At 47.7% G+C, this 21,470-nt stretch overlaps 1 protein-coding gene across 1 annotated transcript; it reads right to left on the bottom strand.

The window, feature by feature from the left end:
- Positions 1–4,752: 4,752 nt before the first annotated feature.
- LOC309335180 (uncharacterized protein) lies at positions 4,753–20,241 on the bottom strand. The gene is made up of 5 exons (XM_081850055.1): positions 20,168–20,241; positions 19,062–19,165; positions 17,299–17,425; positions 14,820–15,020; positions 4,753–12,183 (listed from the first exon to the last, which is right to left on the bottom strand). Exons 2-5 carry the CDS (start codon positions 19,077–19,079, stop codon positions 5,555–5,557), a joined length of 6,975 nt encoding a protein of 2,324 aa, XP_081706181.1. The 5' UTR covers positions 19,080–19,165; positions 20,168–20,241; the 3' UTR covers positions 4,753–5,554.
- Positions 20,242–21,470: the final 1,229 nt, after the last annotated feature.

Below are 21,470 nucleotides of genomic sequence, written 5' to 3'. Positions count from 1 at the left end.
CAAGGGACCCTCCCCTCCTGTGTTTTCCCGCAACTGGAATACAGAAGCATTACTGCCTCTCAATGCCAGAGGCAGAGTGTAGCCTTCATGGCTAGTAGCCATGGATGCCTTTCGCTCCATGAATCCCCTTTTAAAGCCTTTCAAGTTGGGGGCCCGTTTCTGCTTCCTGGGCACGCGAGTTCCACAGTTTGAGAGGGAAAGGGATGCTTTGGCAGATCATAACAATACTCTAATGGTCCAAACCACTGAGCCTCTTGGGCTTGCCGATCAGAAGGTTGGCAGTTCAAATCTCCACGATGGGATGAGCTCCCATTGCTCGGTTCCTGCTCCTGCCAACCTAGCAGTTCAAAAGCATGTCAAAGTGCAAGTAGATAAATAGGTACCGCTCCAGCGGGAAAGTAAATGGCATTTCCGTGCGCTGCTCTGGTTTGCCAAAAGCGGCTTAGTCATGCTGGCCACATGACCCAGAAGCTGTACGCCGGCTCCCTTGGACTATAGAGTGAGATGAGCGCACAACCCTAGAATCATCTGCGACTGGACCTAACGGTCAGAGGTCCCTTTACCTTTAACAATGCTTAAAAAACAAGTAGCAAACACGCAACCTCTGAATAAGGGTTGTGAGAGAAGAAGCAACGGGAGAGAGGGCTGCTGCTTCCCCGGGCCATTTGTAGAATAAAAACCGATTGGTCCTTAATTTAAAGGCACTATTAGACAATTCCTGTGAACTGGACAACGAAAGAGCCAAGAAAAATGTATACTGCCATCTATTGGCAAAGGTACTTATTTGCAATTCCTATTGCAATAAAATTGGAGCAAAACCGACAAAGAATCTTGCGGTGCTTTAAAGATGAACAAAGTTTAAACTTCCATTGGCTATATATTTATTTACTGAGTTTATATCCCTCCTCCAAGGAGATCAAGCAGTGCACATGGTTCTCACCTCTCCATTCTATCTTCACAACAACCCTGTGGGGTAGGGTCAGAGACTGAGAAACTGGCTGGCCCAAGGTCATGGCTGAGCAGGGATTTGAACCTCCTCGGCCTCCCAGGTCCTAGAGTCCATTTTATCAGGTGCGATAGAGTAGAATTTCCTGATTACCGTAATTGTAACCCAGCAGTTTCACACTGGAGCTATTGTAACAACAACAACAACAACAAATATTTTTATAAAATAAAAAAATTCCTTCCAGTAGCACCTTAAAGACCAACTGAGTTAGTTCTAGGTATTAGCTTTCGTGTGCATGCACACTATCTGAAGAAGTGTGCATGCACACGAAAGCTAATACCTAGAACTAACTCAGTTGGTCTTTAAGGTGCTACTGGAAGGAATTTTTTTATTTTGTTTTGACCATGGCAGACCAACACGGCTACCTATCTGTAACTGGAAATATTTTTATATATTTGCCCCTGACGGGACTCAAGGCAACTTACAGATTCATCTCATAATCGTGGGTGACTACAAAATATAGAGTAAGGGAGAAAGAGATTTGGGAGCCTGATTCACTTCCACTGACAAGCCACATGTGGAGAGAACTAATTTGCTGGAAATGTTTGGATAGGGAGGTTTTTCACTCTTTGCAGGAGTTCAGCTCCTGAGGGCCAAGTTGTTGTTGTTGTTGTTGCCAAGTTGTTGTTGTTGGTGGTGGTGGTTCTATTATTCCTCCATTAACTGCCCTGCTGGAGATAAACCTGCCTCATTCCTGGGTTAAGTACTCTTTCTCATAATGGCTATGCATTGGCCTGTCTGAAGACCCCAGATCGTCAGGCTGTAGAGATTACTTAAATAACAAAAGAGAACTGTTGAAAGGCAAGACAAACTAAGCAGGAAAGGCTGGTGTCTTCCTCCTTATTGTTCTGTGCTCTTCATAAAATAATTCAGGGTCACCTCAAGAATCAGCCATTAGCAAGTTTTTAAAACTTCCCTTTTGCAACTTGAGGCTCTGGATTGATACTGTCTTTAAGTATCAGGGGCCAGGGAGAAAGTGTAGAAACTTTAGGCTCCAGTTCTCCTGATTTGCCCAAGCTTTCTTTATCCTCTTGGCTTTAGGTCCTATTTGTGGTAGTAAATAAGCACCTTTGTTTTGCCTCCATCATGCATTCTGGGGATGTTAAAAAATATATATACCAGTATCTTCAGGTGAGTTGCTAGAGGTTTTCCACCCCCTCCCTCAGGAAAGTAGAAAAACATCTAATATCATCTAGTCCACTATTCTGTTCCCTCCTCTGACAGCTACAGGATTCAGGGAAGCCCCTGCCAACCAGAGTTCCTGGGAAGAGGGACTGATTGTTGATCCGCTCTGGGAATTGTAGGTCTGCAAAGGGCTCCTAACAACTCTCAGCACCCTTCACGCGCTACAGTTCCCTGGGGAAAGTTATGACTCTTTAAAGTGACATTGTACTGCTCTAAATGTAGAGTGTAGATGGGCCCTTAGTGGCAGAGTGTATGCTAGGGTTGCCGTATAGTTGGGATTTGGCCATTGGGAATCACTTTGGCCAACAAAACTTTGCCTGGAAAAGCTCAACATTTGTGTCCGGATTTTTCATTTTCTGAAATATTGTAAAACTAGCACATGCTCTGCAGACAGAAGGTCCCAAATTTGATCCTAGGTCTCTCCAGGGAAAAGGATCAGGTAGCAAGCAATAAGAGAGGCCTCAGGGTGAGACTCTGGAGATCTGACCCAGGGATGGGGGAACCTGTGTGGAACTCCAGGTGTTGCTGGACTACAGCTGCCAATAATCCCCGACAGTTGACCACAGCTAATGAGCGTTGGAGGCAATCAGCATCTGGAGGGCCACCAGAATGTGACATCTGCCACATTCTCATGAGCAACTGTGGTGTAATGCATTTCTCTGAGAATGCTCTTCTAGACCAGGCACCCCCAACCTTCAGCCCTCCAGATGTTTTGGACTACAATTCCCATCATCCCTGACCACTGGTCCTGTTAGCTAGGGATGATGGGAGTGGTAGGCCAAAACATCTGGAGGGCTGCAGGTTGGGTATGCCTGCTCTAGACCCACAGCAGAGGGTGGAGTGGAGCTTGCTATTTCACTCTATTTTTTTATTATCTCCTTTGACATTCCTCTCTCTCATTCTGAAAGCTCAGTTAAGAACGAAACATCTGGAAGGCTGCAGGTTCCTCATCTCTTGAGTCCATAATACTGGGCTAAATGGACAAACCATCTAACCTAGCATAAAGCTTATGTAATTCACTTTTACCGTATTTTGTATGTGTTTATATCAATACTTTTTTTACATTAAAAAAAGAAAGCAGTTTTTGACACTTAGAAGGATTTGCATTAAAAAAAATGACTGCTTTGTAAAATTTTAATTTTTAAAAATATCTAACCTTAAAAGCAGCTTGTGTGTGGCAGTGGCTACACATGCATGATTGAGTTTATACTACTGCTCTGCCTCTTGAGTGGCTGGGGAAGCGCAGCCAGATGGGCGGGGTATAAATAAATTATTATTATTATTATTATTATTATGAAGGTTAGACCATGTTCCACTCAGCCTCCTTTTCCCTGATGGCACCCATGACATGTGGCCTTTTCAGCAACCAGGTAAAAATACTTGTTTTATGCTCCTAGGCTTCTAAATAAACCTTTTAGGATGTCTTCAATCTTTTACATCACTGCTATCCAAAGCAGTTTTTTATTCTGCTTTAGGTATTACAGTCATACCTTGGAAGTTGAACGGAATCTGTTCTGGAAGTCCATTCAACTTCCAAAACATTTGACTTCTAAGGCGCGGCTTCCCATTGGCTGCAGGAGCTTCCTGCAGCCAATGGGAAGCCACGAAAGCCCTTTGGCTTCCAAAGAACATTCGCAAACCGGAACACTCACTTCCGGGTTTACGGCATTCAGGAGCCAAAACATTTGATTGCTAAGGCGTTTGTCAACCAAGGTACGACTGTATATTTTCCATGTCACGGTTATAACATTGTACAGTCAGCTAGAAAACCTCACTGGTTGAGTGGTAAAAAAAAACGTAGGAAGTAAATAAGTAAAAGCAGACCTGTGAGGGGTATGGCCTGGGGAGAATTCTGAGGGCCAGATAGGGGAACGCAGAGGGCCACATTCAGCCTTGGAATCTGAGACACTGTATACCTCTTACTATCAAGGACAGATGAGATATGACTCTTGATAATGGCCAGAATATGAACTTGCTGAGGTGGCTAAGCTGCTTGCTCTCAAGACAGAATGTCAACAAAGAAAGGGCAGGTGTCTGGTTCAGTCCAGGAAAAATTCCTGCCCAAAGGTCTATACTAAGCCAGACAGGTTAATGGTCTGACTTAGCACAAAGTAGCTCCCTAAGTTTCCATGGACCAACAGTATAAACCTGTGATGTATTTTTGTGTGACAGAGGCAAAGACACTGATCTGTATGGAACAGGTTTTTATTCAGGCGGAAATTGCGTTTTCCTACATTAAGGGAGAGCCCATCAGGACTGAATTTCTTGTCCGAAGGGCAGAAGGTGTATGGTCTCACCAAGCTTTGCTCTGTGGCAGATAATGGACTACAACTCCCCACCAGCCCCAGCCAGCATGGCCAGTGGTCAGAGGTGATGGAAGTTGTAGTCCACCAAACATCTGGAGGACCAAAGGCCCCCCTCTATCCTTGCTCTAAGGCAGGACGTATGAGGTAGGAGAACAAAAGCGGACAGGATAAATCCCCAACTTGGGCGAGGGGGTTGTTTTTTTCAGATATCCTCTTCCCACTGTGTGCATTTTCCATGGATAGGCACAAAGGGGTGGCTGCTGCAGAAGCGGCGGGGGTTCTTATCAGGAAAACGACATTTAAAAAGGTGGACCAAAAGATTTTCAAGAACTAACAACCAGACAACAGCTGGGTCAGGCAAGTTGTGTCACATACAGACAAAGGAGGACGTAGGCTGGATTTAAAAAACAGTCTTACTTTACAGAGGAGCAAAAAAATGTCTTTCAGATCAGAATAGTGGTCACAGTGCAGATGGGAGTGGGGGTGGCATTTCTCAGCCCAGAATCCGTTCTCAACGGCTGCATGACATGAGAGACAAGGTCAGGCCAAAAAAGCCCATCAGTGGCAGAGCAGGGATCTGTATACCCCTTTCCAGCAGACCTGCCAAAGCAAGCTTGATATTTTGGATGCATCAGAAGGGATGAAAGCGCACATGGGAGAGCCATTGGAGATAAAGTCGTTCTTTCCTCCCTGCCTGCCTGCCAAGGCTCAGGAAGGCAAACATCCCTCCTAATCATCTTGCCAAGGGGCCTGGCCCATATCGGCTTCCACTGTCCTTTCACCATATAGAGGGTTGTGGGGCTCAAACCGCCCCGCCCCAGGTTCCTGGTGCAACTGGGAGAGATGCAAGAAGGGACAAGCTAGCATAGTTCTGAGTCAGGGTGTGGCTGTCGCAAGAGTTTGCTTGGGAGCCTGATCAAAACAGCACCCAAAGTTACAGCATGCAAGTGTGCCGATTGCAGTCTCAGCTTAGGTTGGTCTCTTGCGCCAAGCATGCTCCCTCGGAGCTGACTTCTCCAGGAGAAGGGAGAGGCTGCCCCTCAACCAAACAGTCCAGTTACAGAGCTTCCGACTGGTGCTTGTACTTCCTGTGCAGAACGAGCAAGTTCTTGCGCAGGAACATCTGCCCGCAGTCGGCGCAGGTGTACGTCTCCTTCCCGCTGTGCATCTGCCAGTGCACGGCGAGGCTGTGGCTGAACCAGAAGCTCTCCCCGCACAGCTCACAAAGGTGGCGACTCTCCCGGCTGTGGGTTCTCCTGTGCCTGTTGAGGTTGGCGCTCGCATAGCAGCGAAAGTCGCACTCGGGGCATTTGAACGGCTTCTCCCCCGTGTGGATTCGCGTGTGGATGGTCCGGGCATTTGCAGAAGGGAAGCCTTTCCCACAGTGAGTGCACAGAAAGGGCCTCCTCTTGTGTGCATTCTCGTGTCTCACAAGCTGGTCTTGGTTCTCGAAGAACTGGTGACAGTAGCTGCATTCATACCTTGGCTCTGTTTCCTCTGATTTCCACTCCCTGGGAACACCCTTGTCCCAAGAAGCTGGTCTTTGGGGTTCTGCTGCCATCGGACTCTGTGGCTCATCACTGTCTCTCTCCTTCTTGTAGATCTGCAGAGATGTGTTACCTGCTTCTCCCGACAGTGTCAGCTGCACTTTGGGCTGCTGATGGGCATTCTGGAGTTCATCTGCAGCTTGGGTTCTTTCGCAACTATGCAAAGGGCTTCTTTCAGGCAAGGGTGACAACTCCTGCAGGTCTTCTTGCCCACCGATGACAACAACATCATATTCTCCTGACGTGCAACTGCCAGAGTCTGAGTTGCCTTTGGGGGAAGCAGCTGTGTGTTGGTTCCTTTGAGGGCTGCTGTTAGTTTCTTCCTCCTTGCAGGCCTCTGGGGAGCTGGGTTCCCATCTTGGCCACATCTCCTCCATGTTCTGAAGAGACGCATTCTGGAGTTCATCTGCAGGTTGAGCTCTTTCACAACTCTGCAAAGGGCTTCTTCCAGGCAAGGGTGACAACTCCTGCAGGTCTTCTTGCCCACCGATGACAACAACATCATATTCTCCTGACGTGCAACTCCCAGAGTCTGAGTTGCCTATGGGGGAAGCAGCTGTGTGTCGGTTCCTTTGAGGGCCGCTGCAAGTTTCTACCTCCTTACAGGCCTCTGGGGAGCTGGGTTCCCATCTTGTCATCTCCTCCATGTTCTGAAGAGACGCATTCTGGAGTTCATCTGCAGCTTGGGCTCTTTCGCAGCTCTGCAAAGGGCTTCTTCCAGGCAAGGGTGACAAATCCTGCAGGTCTTCTTGCCCAACGATATCAAGGGGATCGTAGTTTACTGCCGTGCTACTCCCAGAGTCTGAGTTGCTGTTGGGGGAAGCAGCTGTGTGTTGGTTCCTTTGAGGGCCACTGCAAGTTTCTACCTCCTTGCAGACCACTGGGGAGCTGGGGTTCCATCTTGGCCACATCTCCATGTTCTGAAGAGACGCATTCTGGAGTTCATCTGCAGGTTGGGCTCTTTCGCAAATATGCAAAGGGCTTCTTCCAGCCAAGGGTGACAACTCCTGCAGGTCTTCTTGCTCACCGATGATAACAACATCATATTCTCCTGATGTACAACTCCCGGTTTCTGAGTTGCCTTCGGATTCCCTTTCCAGCCCTTCCCGTGGCCCCTTCTTCAATGCAGCAGCAGTCAACATCTCCAGTGCAGCACTTCTGATAGTCTCTGGTTCGGATTTTGTGGAGAACGTTGTCTGGGATGGCAGGCACAAGCTCAGTTCTCCTGGTTCACAGCCCTTTGGGGAACTTCTGAACAAACTGGAGGAAGCAGCTTTGTATTGGTTCCTTTGAGGTCCACAGCAAGTTTCTACCTCCTTGCAGGCCCCTGGGGAGCTGGGTTCCCATCTTGGCATCTCCTCCATGTTCTGAAGAGATGCATTCTGGAGTTCATCTGCAGCTTGGGCTCTTTTGCAACTCTGCAAAGGGCTTCTTTCAGGCAAGGGTGACAACTCCTGCAGGTCTTCTTCCCCTCCGATGGAAACAGCATCATATTCTCCTGACGTGCAACTGCCAGAGTCTGAGTTGCCTTTGGGGGAAGCAGCTGTGTGTTGGTTCCTTTGAGGGCTGCTGCAGGTTTCTACCTCCTTGCAGGCCTCTGGGGAGCTGGGTTTCCATCTTGGCATCTCCTCCATGTTCTGAAGAGACGCATTCTGGAGTTCATCTGCAGGTTGAGCTCTTTCACAACTTTGCAAAGGGCTTCTTCCAGGCAAGGGTGACAACTCCTGCAGGTCTTCTTCCCCTCTGATGGAAACAGCATCATATTCTCCTGACGTGCAACTCCAAGTTTCCGAGTTGCCTATGGGGGAAGCAGCTGTGTGTTGGTTCCTTTGAGGGCCGCTGCAAGTTTCTACCTCCGTACGGGCCTCTGGGGAGCTGGGTTCCCATCTTGTCATCTCCTCCATGTTCTGAAGAGACGCATTCTCGAGTTCATCTGCAGCTTGGGCTTTTTCACAACTCTGCAAAGGGCTTCTTCCAGGCAAGGGTGACAAATCCTGCAGGTCTTCTTGCCCAGCGATATCAAGGGGATCGTAGTTTACTGCCGTGCTACTCCCAGAGTCTGAGTTGCCTTTGGGGGAAGCAGCTGTGTGTTGGTTCCTTTGAGGGCCACTGCAAGTTTCTACCTCCTTGCAGACCCCTGGGGAGCTGGGTTCCCATCTTGGCATCTCCTCCATGTTCTGAAGAGATGCATTCTGGAGTTCATCTGCAGCTTGGGCTCTTTTGCAACTCTGCAAAGGGCTTCTTTCAGGCAAGGGTGACAACTCCTGCAGGTCTTCTTCCCCTCCGATGGAAACAGCATCATATTCTCCTGACGTGCAACTGCCAGAGTCTGAGTTGCCTTTGGGGGAAGCAGCTGTGTGTTGGTTCCTTTGAGGGCTGCTGCAGGTTTCTACCTCCTTGCAGGCCTCTGGGGAGCTGGGTTTCCATCTTGGCATCTCCTCCATGTTCTGAAGAGACACACACTGGAGTTCATCTGCAATTTGGGTTCTTTCACAACTCTGCAAAGGGCTTCTTTCAGACAAGGGTGACAACTCCTGCAGGTCTTCTTGCCCACCGATGACAACAACATCATATTCTCCTGACGTGCAACTCTCAGTTTCCGAGTTGCCTTCGGAGTCCCTTTCCAACACTTCTTTTGGCCCCTTCTTCAATGCAGCAGTGGCCAACATCTCTAGTGCAGCACTTCTGATAGTCTCTGGTTCGGATTTTGTGGAGAACGTTGTCTGGGATGGCAAGTAGAAGCTGTGTTCTGCTGGTTCGCAGTCCTTTGGGGAACCTCTGAGCAAACTGGAGGATGTAGCTGTGTGTTGGTTCCTTTGAGGGCCACTGCAAGTTTCTACCTCCTTGCAGACCCCTGGGGAGCTGGGTTCCCATCTTGGCATCTCCTCCATGTTCTGAAGAGATGCATTCTGGAGTTCATCTGCAGCTTGGGCTCTTTTGCAACTCTGCAAAGGGCTTCTTCCAGGCAAGGGTGACAACTCCTGCAGGTCTTCTTCCCCTCTGATGGAAACAGCATCATATTCTCCTGACGTGCAACTCCCAGTTTCCGAGTTGCCTATGGGGGAAGCAGCTGTGTGTTGGTTCCTTTGAGGGCCGCTGCAAGTTTCTACCTCCGTACGGGCCTCTGGGGAGCTGGGTTCCCATCTTGTCATCTCCTCCATGTTCTGAAGAGACGCATTCTCGAGTTCATCTGCAGCTTGGGCTTTTTCACAACTCTGCAAAGGGCTTCTTCCAGGCAAGGGTGACAACTCCTGCAGGTCTTCTTGCCCAATGATATCAAGGGGATCGTAGTTTACTGCCGTGCTACTCCCAGAGTCTGAGTTGCCTTTGGGGGAAGCAGCTGTGTGTTGGTTCGTTTGAGGGCTGCTGCAAGTTTCTACCTCCTTGCAGGCCTCTGGGGAGCTGGGTTTCCATCTTGGCCACATCTCCTCCATGTTCTGAAGAGACGCATTCTGGAGTTCATCTGCAGGTTGAGCTCTTTCACAACTCTGCAAAGGGCTTCTTCCAGGCAAGGGTGACAACTCCTGCAGGTCTTCTTGCCCACCGATGGCAACAGCATCGCAGTTTCCTGCCGTGCAACTCCAAGTTTCCGAGTTGCCTTTGGGGGAAGCAGCTGTGTCTTGGTTCCTTTGAGGGCCGCTGCTAGTTTTTACCTTCTTGCAGGCCTGCAGGAGGCTGGGTTTCTTTCTTGGCCCTTCCTGCTGACAGAAGCAGGATCTGGCCTGCTTACCAACTAGCTGCATCTTTTGCTTAGATCTCCTCCTTAACATCATGGCCTGTGATCTCAACTGCCACTTGACACAGGCTTTTTTCTGCTTGTTACTCTGGAGACGGGCCCTTTTGGAACAGTGTCTTTGATGAACCTGCTGACTTTTGCTGTGGTTGTCTTGCTTGTGACGCACAATAACACAGTCTTTTCCTGATAGCTTTCTCTTAGATTCCACTGGCTGGCTGACAGAGACATTCTCTTCTCTGCAGTTCTGTAAGGAGTTTTGTTGGGATTGTTCGGATAATTCCACTTGCACCTGAACATGGGTTCCTCCCTGCTCAGAAACGTCTAGAATCTCCACCTCAGATGCTTCTGCCAAGGCTGCCAGACACCGTGTGTTTTCTTCCTCAGTGTCCTGTAAAATGTTTCTTTCTACTGTGCTCAATGCTGTCGGTGGCTCAGTGTTTACGTGTAGCTCTTCCTGATTCTTCTCCTCAGGGTGGACGCCATTTGCAGAATTCAAAATGGCACCTTTCCCCTCAGCCCTGAGGAGCTTTTCATGGCATTTCTTGTTCAGCTGGGTTTTCTCATGTCTCTTCAGATGCCACATCTCAACGAAACCTTTCCCACACACACATTTGAAGGGCTTTTCTGCCAAGTGGGTCTTTTGATGCCTGGTGAGGTGATATTTGTAATCAAAGCGTTTCCCACATTTAAAGCATCGCCATAGTGCTTTCCTTCTGTGAGGGTTCCTACGCTTCAGGGAGCGGGGATTGTCTGTGGTCACTTTTTGGTCAGCGTCTGAGCGTTTGGAGAGCTTTTTCCTCACATGGCCTCTCTGGTGGGAAGCAAGGTAGTTCTTCTGATAGAAGCTTTTCCCGCACTCCAAACATTGGTAAGGCTTCTTTTTTCTCCTGTGGATTCTCTCGTGATCGACAAGCAAACTTTTTGTTCTTGTGTGCTCCCCGCAGTACTGGCATTTGTAGACTTTGCCCTCCGTGTAGGTTTTTAGGTGCTTGGAAAGGCTTAAGCTACGAGCCACGCTGCGAGTGACAATGCCGTCCCTCAGGTCTGTATAGGGCTGCAGTCGTGTGTGGATTCTTTCAGGTACAGAGCGGCTACTCTTCAACCTGGGCCTTCCGACAGGTTTTTGTTTGTTGTGGGTTGCCTTGTGTTGGAGAAGGTTGTCCTTTCGAGAGAAACGTTTCACACAATAGGGGCATTTATAGGATCTCCCTCTTCTGTGGAGTTTCTCGTGGTTAGTGAGCGGACCACTTCCACTCAGGCATTTGCCACAGTACTGGCATTTATAGATCCGTTCCCCACCTGGAGTTCTTGGGTGCTGGGAAAGGTTAAAAACATTTGTGACTTTCCCCCCGTCCGTCGGGACTGCAGGGAGACTTTCCGCCGTGTAGATGATTCTGGAAGCAGAGGGGGTATAGTTGGCGTTCATTCTCACAGGGCGCTCACAGGCTGCCTTCCTCCAGTGTGTCGCTTCATGCTGGAGAAAACTGTACTTATGAAGGAAGCTTTTCTGACACTGGGGACATTTGTAGGGCATCTCTTCCCTGTGGATTCTCTCGTGATCAACAAGCAAACTTTTGGTCCGCATACATCTCCCACAAAACTGGCACTTGTAGAGATTTGGGGGGGTCCCCTGCTGTCTATCAGAGCCAAGGCCCGATAAGAAAGTTCCCTCAGAGGCTGCAGGAGGTTTCTTCTCAGGAGCACCAGGGAAAATGGCCGCCCTCTCTTCTCTCTCTCCCTTGGGAGGGCTGCCATCCCTCTCCCTCATGTGGATTTTCTGGTGCCTGTCAAGGTGCTCCTTTCGGGTGAAGGCTTTCTCACATTCGGGGCATCGATAGGGCCGCTCTGCCGTATGGCTATTCAGGTGCGCTGTCAGGGTGCGCTTCCGCTGGAAGCACATCCCACACTCGGAGCATTTAAAAGGCCTTTCTCGCAGGTAGGCCTTGGGGTGCTTCCTTGGGCTGGGGTGTTTATAACCCCTTTCTTCTGCGTGGCCTCTCTGGTGACTGGCAAAGGCCTTTTTGGCTGTGAACCTTTCCCCACAGGAAGAACATTTATAGGGGCATTCGCCAGAATGAGTTTTCTGGTGACTGAGGAGGGATGCTTTTGTCCTGAAGGCCTGGCCGCAGTCCGGGCAGGTCCTCTGAGGCTCCCTTCTGGAAGCCTTCTTTTTGGCTGTGGACGGAGCAACGTCGCCGACTTCTGTCAGGGTACACTTTATCTTCCCCAGCTGGGCTCGTGGGGGCTTCTTCAGCTGAGGCCTATTCTTGGAGGCTTCCGTTTGCCTCACGCCCTGGCATCCATTCCCCTTGAAGATATCCAGTATGCTTCTACGAAGGATCGTCAGCTTGCGACCTCCACGTGGCCGTTTCTGTTCTTCAGCTTCACTTTCCTGCTCGTCCTCTGCAGGAAACAGAAGGGAGAAGGATATACAAAAATGGGATCGTTATGAGAGCAGAGAAAAAGCCATCCACCCCAACAGCTGCTGCCACATCTCATGGCAGTCAATTTCACAAATTATGCACTGCATGAAATAAATTTGTGCGTCTCGCTGACAACCAATTCCGTTGGGGGTCCCACGCGTAAACACACTATGTTCTAATAAGGGGAGTGTGGAGAAAACACTCGCTATTCACTTCCTTTAGCCACAGGCAGGCAGCCTGAAAAATCTCTAAAACTGCTCCTTTACTCCATCCAATCAAGAGTTCTTTCCTCCCTCCATTTCTGACTTATTCTTCCTGGCCTTTAAAACGCTTCTTCCCTTCTTTCTATGTAATTTGCAGAAAAGGCAATATTTTATTTGGTAAAAATATTTTTTTATTTTGCTTTCTTCTTTGGGGAGGAGAAGTTTTCTTCCAGCAGATGTCTGAGAACAAACGGGTATGTTGTGAAACATATGGCAGTGTGGCATCATGGTTAGAGTGTTGGGCTATGACCTGGGAGAGCAGGGTTCGAATCCCCAGTCAGCCAGGAAGCTGACCTTGGGCCAGTCACCATCTCTTAGCCTAACCCAATCTCACAGGGTTATTGCGAGGATAAAATGGGGAAGGGAATCATGCATACCACCTTGAGCTCCTTGGAAGATAAAGGTGGTATATAAATGCAATTAATTAATGAATATGTGCATGTTTGTACAGAAAGGAATTACCGTATTTTTTGCTCTATAAGACTCACTTTCCCCCTCCTAAAAAGTAAGGGGAAATGTGAGTGTGTCTTATGGAGTGAATGCAGGCTGCGCAGCTATCCCAGAAGCCAGAACAGCAAGAGGGATTGCTGCTTTCGCTGCGCAGCGATCCCTCTTAATGTTCTGGCTTCTGAGATTCAAATTATTTTTTTTCTTGCTTTCCTCCTCCAAAAACTAGGTGCATCTTGTGGTCTGGTGCATCTTATAGAGCGAAAAATACCGTACTTTCACTTTCTATCCAAAACAGTATCTGTTTTGGTCTCTTGCACTAAAAATAAAAATCCTCAGTATACTTATTTGAGAGTAGCCCTCCCAGATCCAGTGGGTTGTATTCAATGTAATATTAAGACAGGGCACCAGGATTTCAGCTAGCAGAATGGTACTTCTCCTACCCCGAATGTCCCCTATGTCTGTTCTAGGGGTATCGGGCCCCCCCCCAAACACTCCAGAATAGATTTGGGGAGGAGCACATGCAGGGCAAGGAAAGGGAGGAAGTCCCACCGTGCCAGCAGTAATGTTTATGTTAACAGAATAAGCAAGTGGAATACTTGAAAAACAAACAAAGACACAGGAACATAGACTAAGAATTACCATAATCTATCTGGGAAAACTTTATAAAAATTATGCATGGTTGGGAGAAAGTGGATAGGACAAAGTCCTGCCCCCTCCCGCCCAGGGCCGGATTTAGGTTTGATGAGGCCCTAAGCTACTGAAGGTAATGGGGCCTTTTATATGTCCAGCTGTCCTTTGTCAACAACAAATTGTCACTGTTTTTTGTGTTGCATATATGCTATAGCGTCATTTATGGACCTAATAGGTATCTAAAACCATTTGTACATGTTACCATGCAATCAGTCCATGCAGAATGTAGGCACCCTATACATAGAAATGAGCAAACCAGTGATATTTTAGGGAGCAAGTTGGTAGGCGGGGCCCATTACTTACATCATAGGAGCCTACACAACACAAAACACTGTTGCTGTATGTAGGTCTTCTTTTATTTGTTTTTTATCTTATATTTTGGAAATGTACATCCAGTTTTTTTCCCTTTAAATTTTTTTTGGGGGGGGGGCCAAGAGAGTGGGGCCCTAAGCTAAAGCTTGTTTAGCTTATACGTAAATCCGGCACTGGACGCAAGAGATGTGCCTCTTTAGGACCCGCCATATTTTCATGGTTGTACATTGCTTTAAACTGTTTCCATCAACATGATGCTTAAATGGTTGTAACATGCCCCGGGAACCTTCGAGTGAAGGCTGGATAATAAGTTGAAATAATAAAATCCATCCATGCCCCCTTAGGAAGAAATGGTGGGATTTGGAGCACGGCCAAATGGTGGTAGCCTCTCCTTCCTTGGAGGTTTTTAAGCAGAGGTCGGATGGCTGTCTGCCATGGATGCTTTAGCTGAGATTCCTGCATTGCAGGGGTCAGACTGGATGACCCTCAGGGTCCCCTTCCAAATCGACAGTTCTGGGATTCTATGGTGTTCCGTAGGAGCTGTCTAAACAAAGGGCTTCCCTACACCAGGGGTCAGCAACCTTTTTCAGCTGTGGGCCAGTCCACCGTCCCTCAGACCATCTGGTGGGCTAGACTATATTGGGGGGTGGTGAATGAATTCCTATGCCCCACAAACAACCCAGAGATGCCTTTTAAATAAAAGCACACATTCTACTCATGTAAAAACACCAGGCAGGCCCCACAAATAACCCAGAGATGCATTTTAAATAAAAGGACACATTCTACTCATGTAAAAACACGCTGATTCCCGGACCGCCCGCGAGCTGGATTTAGAAGGTGACTGGGCCGCATTCGACCCCCAGGACTTAGGTTGCCTACCCCTGCTCTAGACAATCCTGACCTGAGCTTTCTGATGTACTGTTGTATTTCACCGGGCTTCTGTACAGATCCCACCACATCCCTGCCTTCGGCCATCGCTTCAGCGTTGGTTTCACCGGGCCTTCCTCTGCACTCTCCTCAGAGCTCTGGAGATCTGGGACCCAAGCGACTTCCCCTCGATCCAGCCGGCTGAGCAGTTCGGACCCTTGGGCAGGGAATGTGCCTGAGGTGGGCACAAAGATGAAGACGGAGTTGAGTTGAGCAGGGCACATGAGAAAGAGAGAGAGAGCGCGCAGGGGGACATTGGATGAAGGGCAAATAAAATACGAAGTCTGACAGCAGCTCTACGGACCTGACTGCAGCCACTGCCTGAGGGACCTCCATCTCCCCTCCAGCTGCTGGATCTGTGGCCTCTACTGGCTCTCCAGACCAGGACCTGCTTGCAGTTGTGAAAGCAGGGCAGGGACCAGGACCCTGGGCAGGCAAACAGCACTGGAAACACCTGAAGCCCCAGCTAGGTGTGCATCAATTGCTGGGGAAGCTCTATAAAGCCTGCAAAACTTGGCAGCAGGAACATCCCTTTGATGGTGGAACAAGGGTGTTGTAATAATACAACAAAACAACAACACCACAAACTGGCTTATAAGTATAAAACCAAATTTACTAGAATAATAGCTAGAATAGATAGGTAGCCGTGTTGGTCTGCCATAGTCAAAACAAAACAAATTCCTTCCAGTAGCACCTTAAAGACCAACTAAGTCAGTTCTTGGTATGAGCTTTCGTGTGCATGCACAAAGAAGTGTGCATGCACACGAAAGCTCATACCAAGAACTGACTTAGTTGGTCTTTAAGGTGCTACTGGAAGGAATTTGTTTTGTTTTAACTAGAATAGAGATAGACTTATAACCACTCAAACAACAAACATACTAAGGTGCCATGTGCAAATCAAAGCCTGGAGATACTGTAAACATGGAGTGGATAAATGTACAACTCTATCTTAACAAGGGATGCGGATAGTGCTGTGGGTTAAACCATAGAGCCTAGGGCTTGCCGATCAGAAGGTCAGTGGTTCAATTCCCTGTGACAGGGTGAGCTCCCGTTGCTCGGTCCCTGCTCCTGCCAACCTTGCAGTTTGAAAGCATGTCAAAGTGCAAGTAGATCAATAGGTACCGCTCCGGCGGGAAGGTAAACGGCGTTTCCGTGCACTGCTCTGGTTCGCCAGAAGCGGCTTAGTCATGCTGGCCACATGACCCGGAAGCTGTATGCCGGCTGCCTCGGCCAATAAAGCAAAATGAGTGCTGTAACCCCAGAGTCGGCCACGACTGGACCTAATGGTCAGGGGTCCCTTTACCTTTTCATCTTAACAAGTTACATGTGCAGTAAACGTTATACAGACTGGATAAATGAACCATTCAACAAGTAGTGTAACTCCAATCACAGAACGGCAACCCCGTGCCGCCACAGTGGCAAGGGTAGCACACTGGAGAATATGAAAACGTCTTTCAAAGCTGTTTTTCAAAGACTGAACTGGATGAGTCTTGAGTTGGAAACATAAAGCCGTATGCATGTTGTATTATTATTACTGTCACCACATTTGATACTTTGTGTTTATACGGAACAAGCGTGTTGGCCAGGCCCCTATGGTTTTAATGGGGGTGGGGTTTTCGCTTGGGTGAGTGTCGTTTACTAGGGGCAAGGTGGATTTCAGGTCTTTCCCAGCCCCAACCCTGGACACATTGGGGCAATGCCTGCTCCAGATTTTGGCAGTCTCTTGAGCAAGACTCCCTCCATGGGCTGCAGCCGCAGGGCTAGAAGACTCTTGTCGATGTTGACATTTCCATTCCACCTTAAGGAGGAGACGTGTGGAACTGTTGTGTGTCACATGTCTGTTTACATTCCAGCACAGCTTGCTGGGAACTTCCGTTGTGTATAGCTTTTGCTTTTTCCTGTTCTCTCTGAGATGACGAGAGAGAGAGAGAGAGAGAGAGAGAGAGAGAGAGAGAGAGAGAGATGTTTCTTTGTCCTGATTTATGATTAATAAATCTGTAGTTGTAGTATGCTTCCACAAGCCTCACACCTATTCTGTGTGCACAGTTTGATCTGCTGATAGTGTGCCCTGGCTCAGAAGTCCGGGTCGCTGATTTACGTTGGAGCTGAGGTGATGGTCTTCGCAGCGGGACAGCTGGAAGGAGACAGCCCAGCAAGGGCTAGCCAGCTGGCCTCCCGTCCCTCTGCATGCTATCAGTGGGGTGGGGCCCCTCAGCAGCTGCCAACCTGTGATGCCAGCCCTGTGCCAGCAGGAACTAATTCTGGGATCTTTCATGTGCCAGCAACAAACTCTGTGGCTGAGCGACTGCAGGTTTCGCCTACAGGCAAGAGGAAAAATGCTCAACAACCTCAAACTCCTGAACAATTTGAGAGACGAGCCGGTGACTCGTGCCGCCATTATTTAATCTGGAGTGGACTGATTTTGTGACATATATTTGTTAAAGAATCCTTACCGAGGGAGGCCATAGAGCTACAGCTCTCCTGCATGGCGTTCCTGCACAAGGCTTTCTGGCGACGGCCCGCAAGCAGACACGGCCCTTCGCTGGAGTGTACGGTCACCTCTACCAAGGCTTCAGGTACCTGGAACAGCAGGAATAATAATAAAAAAAAGACCCTCACTCAGAGTCTGCAGTGATAGCTCATGAGAGACAGTGTTGTGTAGTGGTTAGGGCAAGGTTCGGGGTGGGTGGGGAAATGGGTTCAAACCCTCATGTGGCCATGAAGCTCTTGGGCAATTGTGGTAGCAAAGGTATCGGTGGATCTTAAACTTATACAACAGAAAATAATATTTAGACTCCATTACATTTACATAGAAAAGGACAGTCAAATGCAACTCTTTGTTGGAGATGTGATAAGGATAATGCCTCTTTGAAACAGATGTTCTTACAGTGTCCTGCTCTCACTAAGTTTTGGGAGAAAGTGTTAAACTGTATAAATTTGACAGTACAGAATTTTTAAAAAAAAAAATCAGAGGAAAGTATTATTTTGAATTATATACCTATTATATGGAAGTAGACAACTGAACAATGAAAATGGATTCTGTGCGCCCTAACTACAACCCAAAGACTGGTAACTGATAAACTGGAAGAACAAAAATATGCTCCCCTTTAATAATCAATGGACTGAAGACATGACAGCACTCACAACATATAAGTGGCTTGCTATTGAGGCACACTTTGTCTGGATAAATATATTGATATGTGAAATGAGTTTATACAGATCACAGTAGATTATTAATAATCATATATGTATTAGCGCATATAAGAATCATAAATATATATATATATATTTATATATGCACATACATGCATATATTACTTTTTCACTTCATTTTGTATAACTGGAAAAAAACTTAAAATATTTAAAAAACAGATAATGCCAGGGTAATACTTCAATATTAAATAACATAATGTAATAATAAGTGTGCAGGGCACAGTTGTTCTTAAACTGCACCACATATATTTTTATTGGCTCAGGTAAAGATGCATATAGCATTTCTTTTAACAAAACTCCCTGGCTTTTGCCAAAGGCAACGCTGTTTCTCAACTGCAGGAGTGTAATACAACAAGGGTGGTCTGAAAACCTGAGTGATCTGTAGTAGATCAGCAAAGATTCTGACTCCCTCTTTTTTATATATAACAATAGCAAACAACAACAAGTCTCATTCCCCCTTCTGAATTATGCTACCAAGATTTTAAAAATCTTTTTTTTGGGGGGGGGGGCACAGGAGTAGATCTTAATGTGAGAGAACTCAGAGCTGAAGACCGCTCTCAATTTAGGGGGAAAGACAGTGAAGTACAGAACATGTAATCAGCCTTCAGAGTGGTAATGGGGAGTCAGCCCAGCCTACTTTTCAGGGTTGTTGTGAGAATGAAATGGCACAGGGTGGGAGAAAGCCAGGTTAGATTTAGAATGCAGCCATAACCAAACCAAGAACTCATTAGGTGGCCATAGGAAAAAGCATTGTTCAGCATCAATCTCTTAACTTCAGAATATGGCAAATCACGCTGGCCCACCTTAAAGGAACATGGCATGAAGCATTTTAGTACCTCAGATACAATACAGTGCTGCTCTTCCCCTTAACACCTGAATCCATTTTGACCTGATGCACTCTTGGCCTGGCCCCCACCCCCACTGTCACCACACCTGTCCCCAGGGCAAACTTTCTCCCCCCATCTTTCACCCGCCCCACCAGAAACCCCCAAATCTCCCCTACTTGAGCCATCTTCGCCATTTCTCTTCCTCCGTCAGGAGTTTGGGATGATCCCGAATCAAGCAAGAGCTGGCTGAGTCAAAAAATATTCTTTTTTTCTCCGCAGCCTGTGGAGAAGCAAGAAGGATAGTTTCAGAAAAGGCTTTCCTCCCTTGACGGTTCCAAGTGAGGAGACCCCGCATGTCAGATTTCGATCCCTCCATACCCTAAAATCTTGCTGGTTCAGGGTGCCAGTTATAATAATAATAATATTATAGCCAAGTGAAGTCCTTTGAAGGTGCTTTTTTGCATCTCAAGACCCAACTAAAAGGCATCAGTTAAAATCTGCATACAGGCGCAACAGCTACAAATCCAAATGCTTCCTTTTCCACACCCCCTCTCCCTTCAGACTCACCCTCCCGATTTTCACCCATAAGAACACCCTCCTAAATTGAACTAATTGATCTGGGCAGAGTTAGAATCATAGAATTGTAGGGTCTGAGTAAACACTTATTAGCAGAGTTTGAGTAAACACTTACAATTAAGGGGGAAAGTGTATAAATTACGGAGCAATAATTGGGAAAACTACCCAAAAATTTGCAAGATGAGGTTCTCTGTAATCTATGTGAGTTCTATGGTGAACATTCTAGTTTGGAACACTACGCATAACTTTTTGAACTCATTGCAGATGTGGCTTTAAATCAGTCCACGTTGGTTTCTACCCATGCTACCAAAGGATAAGAACAGAAGAATATTTAGTTGAAAGGTGTTTTTTTAATTAAGGTAAACAAAATAAGTAGAAGGAGCAAACTTTTAAAGAACCAGAAGAGGAGGTTGGGGGAAGTCAAGACTTGGGTTTATTTATTTTATTATTGTGTTTATGATGATTGGGCTGAATATAAAATTGTAAAACCCAATAAAAATTACTTTAAAAAAGAATCATGGAGTTGGAAGGGACCCCACAGGAATCCCAGCTGAAGCATCCATGACAGATGGCCACCCAACCGCTGCTCAGAGAAGTTGGAGAGTCTCCTCTTTCTCTTTCTCTTTCCCCCTTTCGGTTTCCTTCTGGTTCCCATTATGGCCCCCGCCATCAGAGTCACGGGCTCTCCCCTTCCTGGTTTGCTTACCTGGAGCCTCCAAACTTAGCTCAGGGACTCCCTGGCTCCAAGAGAAGGGGATCCACTTTCCAAGACGGATGGAGATCTTGTCCAAATTCCCAGCGATGCTGCGGGCGAGCTGCAGTTGCTTTCATCCATGCCTCCTTCCCCAGGAGAGCGAAGTCCCGGAAGCAAGAGCGTCTGACCCAACAGTCCCAGGATGGCGGGGAAAGGAGGAGACAAAAAAAAACTCTCCCTCGCCCTCAAATGGCCAACTGAGGTTGCCATCTTTCCCTTCCGAGAACTGCGCCTGTGCTCTCAGCTGCTGCGTGCGACAGGCTGAAAGACACCGGGTGAAGTTCGCCCCCAGGACCACGGCGCCCCTACAGACAACTTTTTTCACTCCTCCGTTCTCTCCCCATTCCCCTTTTCAACCCAGAGTGCCTTCCCCATTCCCAAAGCACCTGAGAACAATGGAACAATGGAAACGCAAAAAAAGAGAGGAATGATAGAAAGGGATATTGAGGTTGCAGGGAAGTGTGTTTGTTGCCTGTCTGGCAATCCCCTCTGGCGCCTGGAAGTTGATAACAAAGACCAGTTTTAGTCTCTCTCTCTCCCTCTCCGGAGGCAGGAAAAGCTTTTATCAGAGGAGTGTGCCTCTAGGCACCTGCAGAGTGCAATGTTTTCTGATATGCGTGCCCATCCTCCAAGAGATAGAGCTCCCATTGGCATTATATTTAAAGCAGTACCTTCCCACTTGGAAAAAAGCTCCCCCACCCCCAAAAGGCATAAGAGCTGTAGTTTATTGAGGGTGCTGAGAGTTGTTAAGGGACCCCTGACCATTAGGTCCAGTTGTGACCGACTCTGGGGTTGCAGCGCTCATCTCGCTTTATTGGCCGAGGGAGCCGGCGTACAGCTTCCGGGTCACGTGGGCAGCATGACTAAGCCACTTCTGGCAAACCAGAGCAGCGCACAGAAATGCCGTTTACCTTCCCACCGGAGCAGTATCTATTGATCTACTTGCACTTTGACGTGCTTTCAAACTGCTAGGTTGGCAGGAGGATTTCAAACTGCTAGGTTGGCAGGAGCAGGGAGCGAGCAATGGGAGCTCACTCCCGTCATGGGGATTTGAACCACCGACCTTCTGATCGGCAAGTCCTAGGCTCTGTGGTTTAACCCACAGCACCACCCGCTTTACAGTTACTTTCCTTCAATCCTAGGCACACTTACTTGAGAAAATTCTCTGTTCAATAATCCCGAGAAGGCTTCCTTATGAGTAAATATTTTAATCAGCAAATGTGCAGTTGTATACAGTGATGGACCTAGATTTTGG

This window comes from Podarcis erhardii (assembly GCF_964252035.2).
Source record: "Podarcis erhardii genome assembly, chromosome: 2".
Taxonomy (NCBI): domain Eukaryota; kingdom Metazoa; phylum Chordata; class Lepidosauria; order Squamata; family Lacertidae; genus Podarcis; species Podarcis erhardii.
This window is presented reverse-complemented; position numbering and strand designations above follow the sequence as displayed.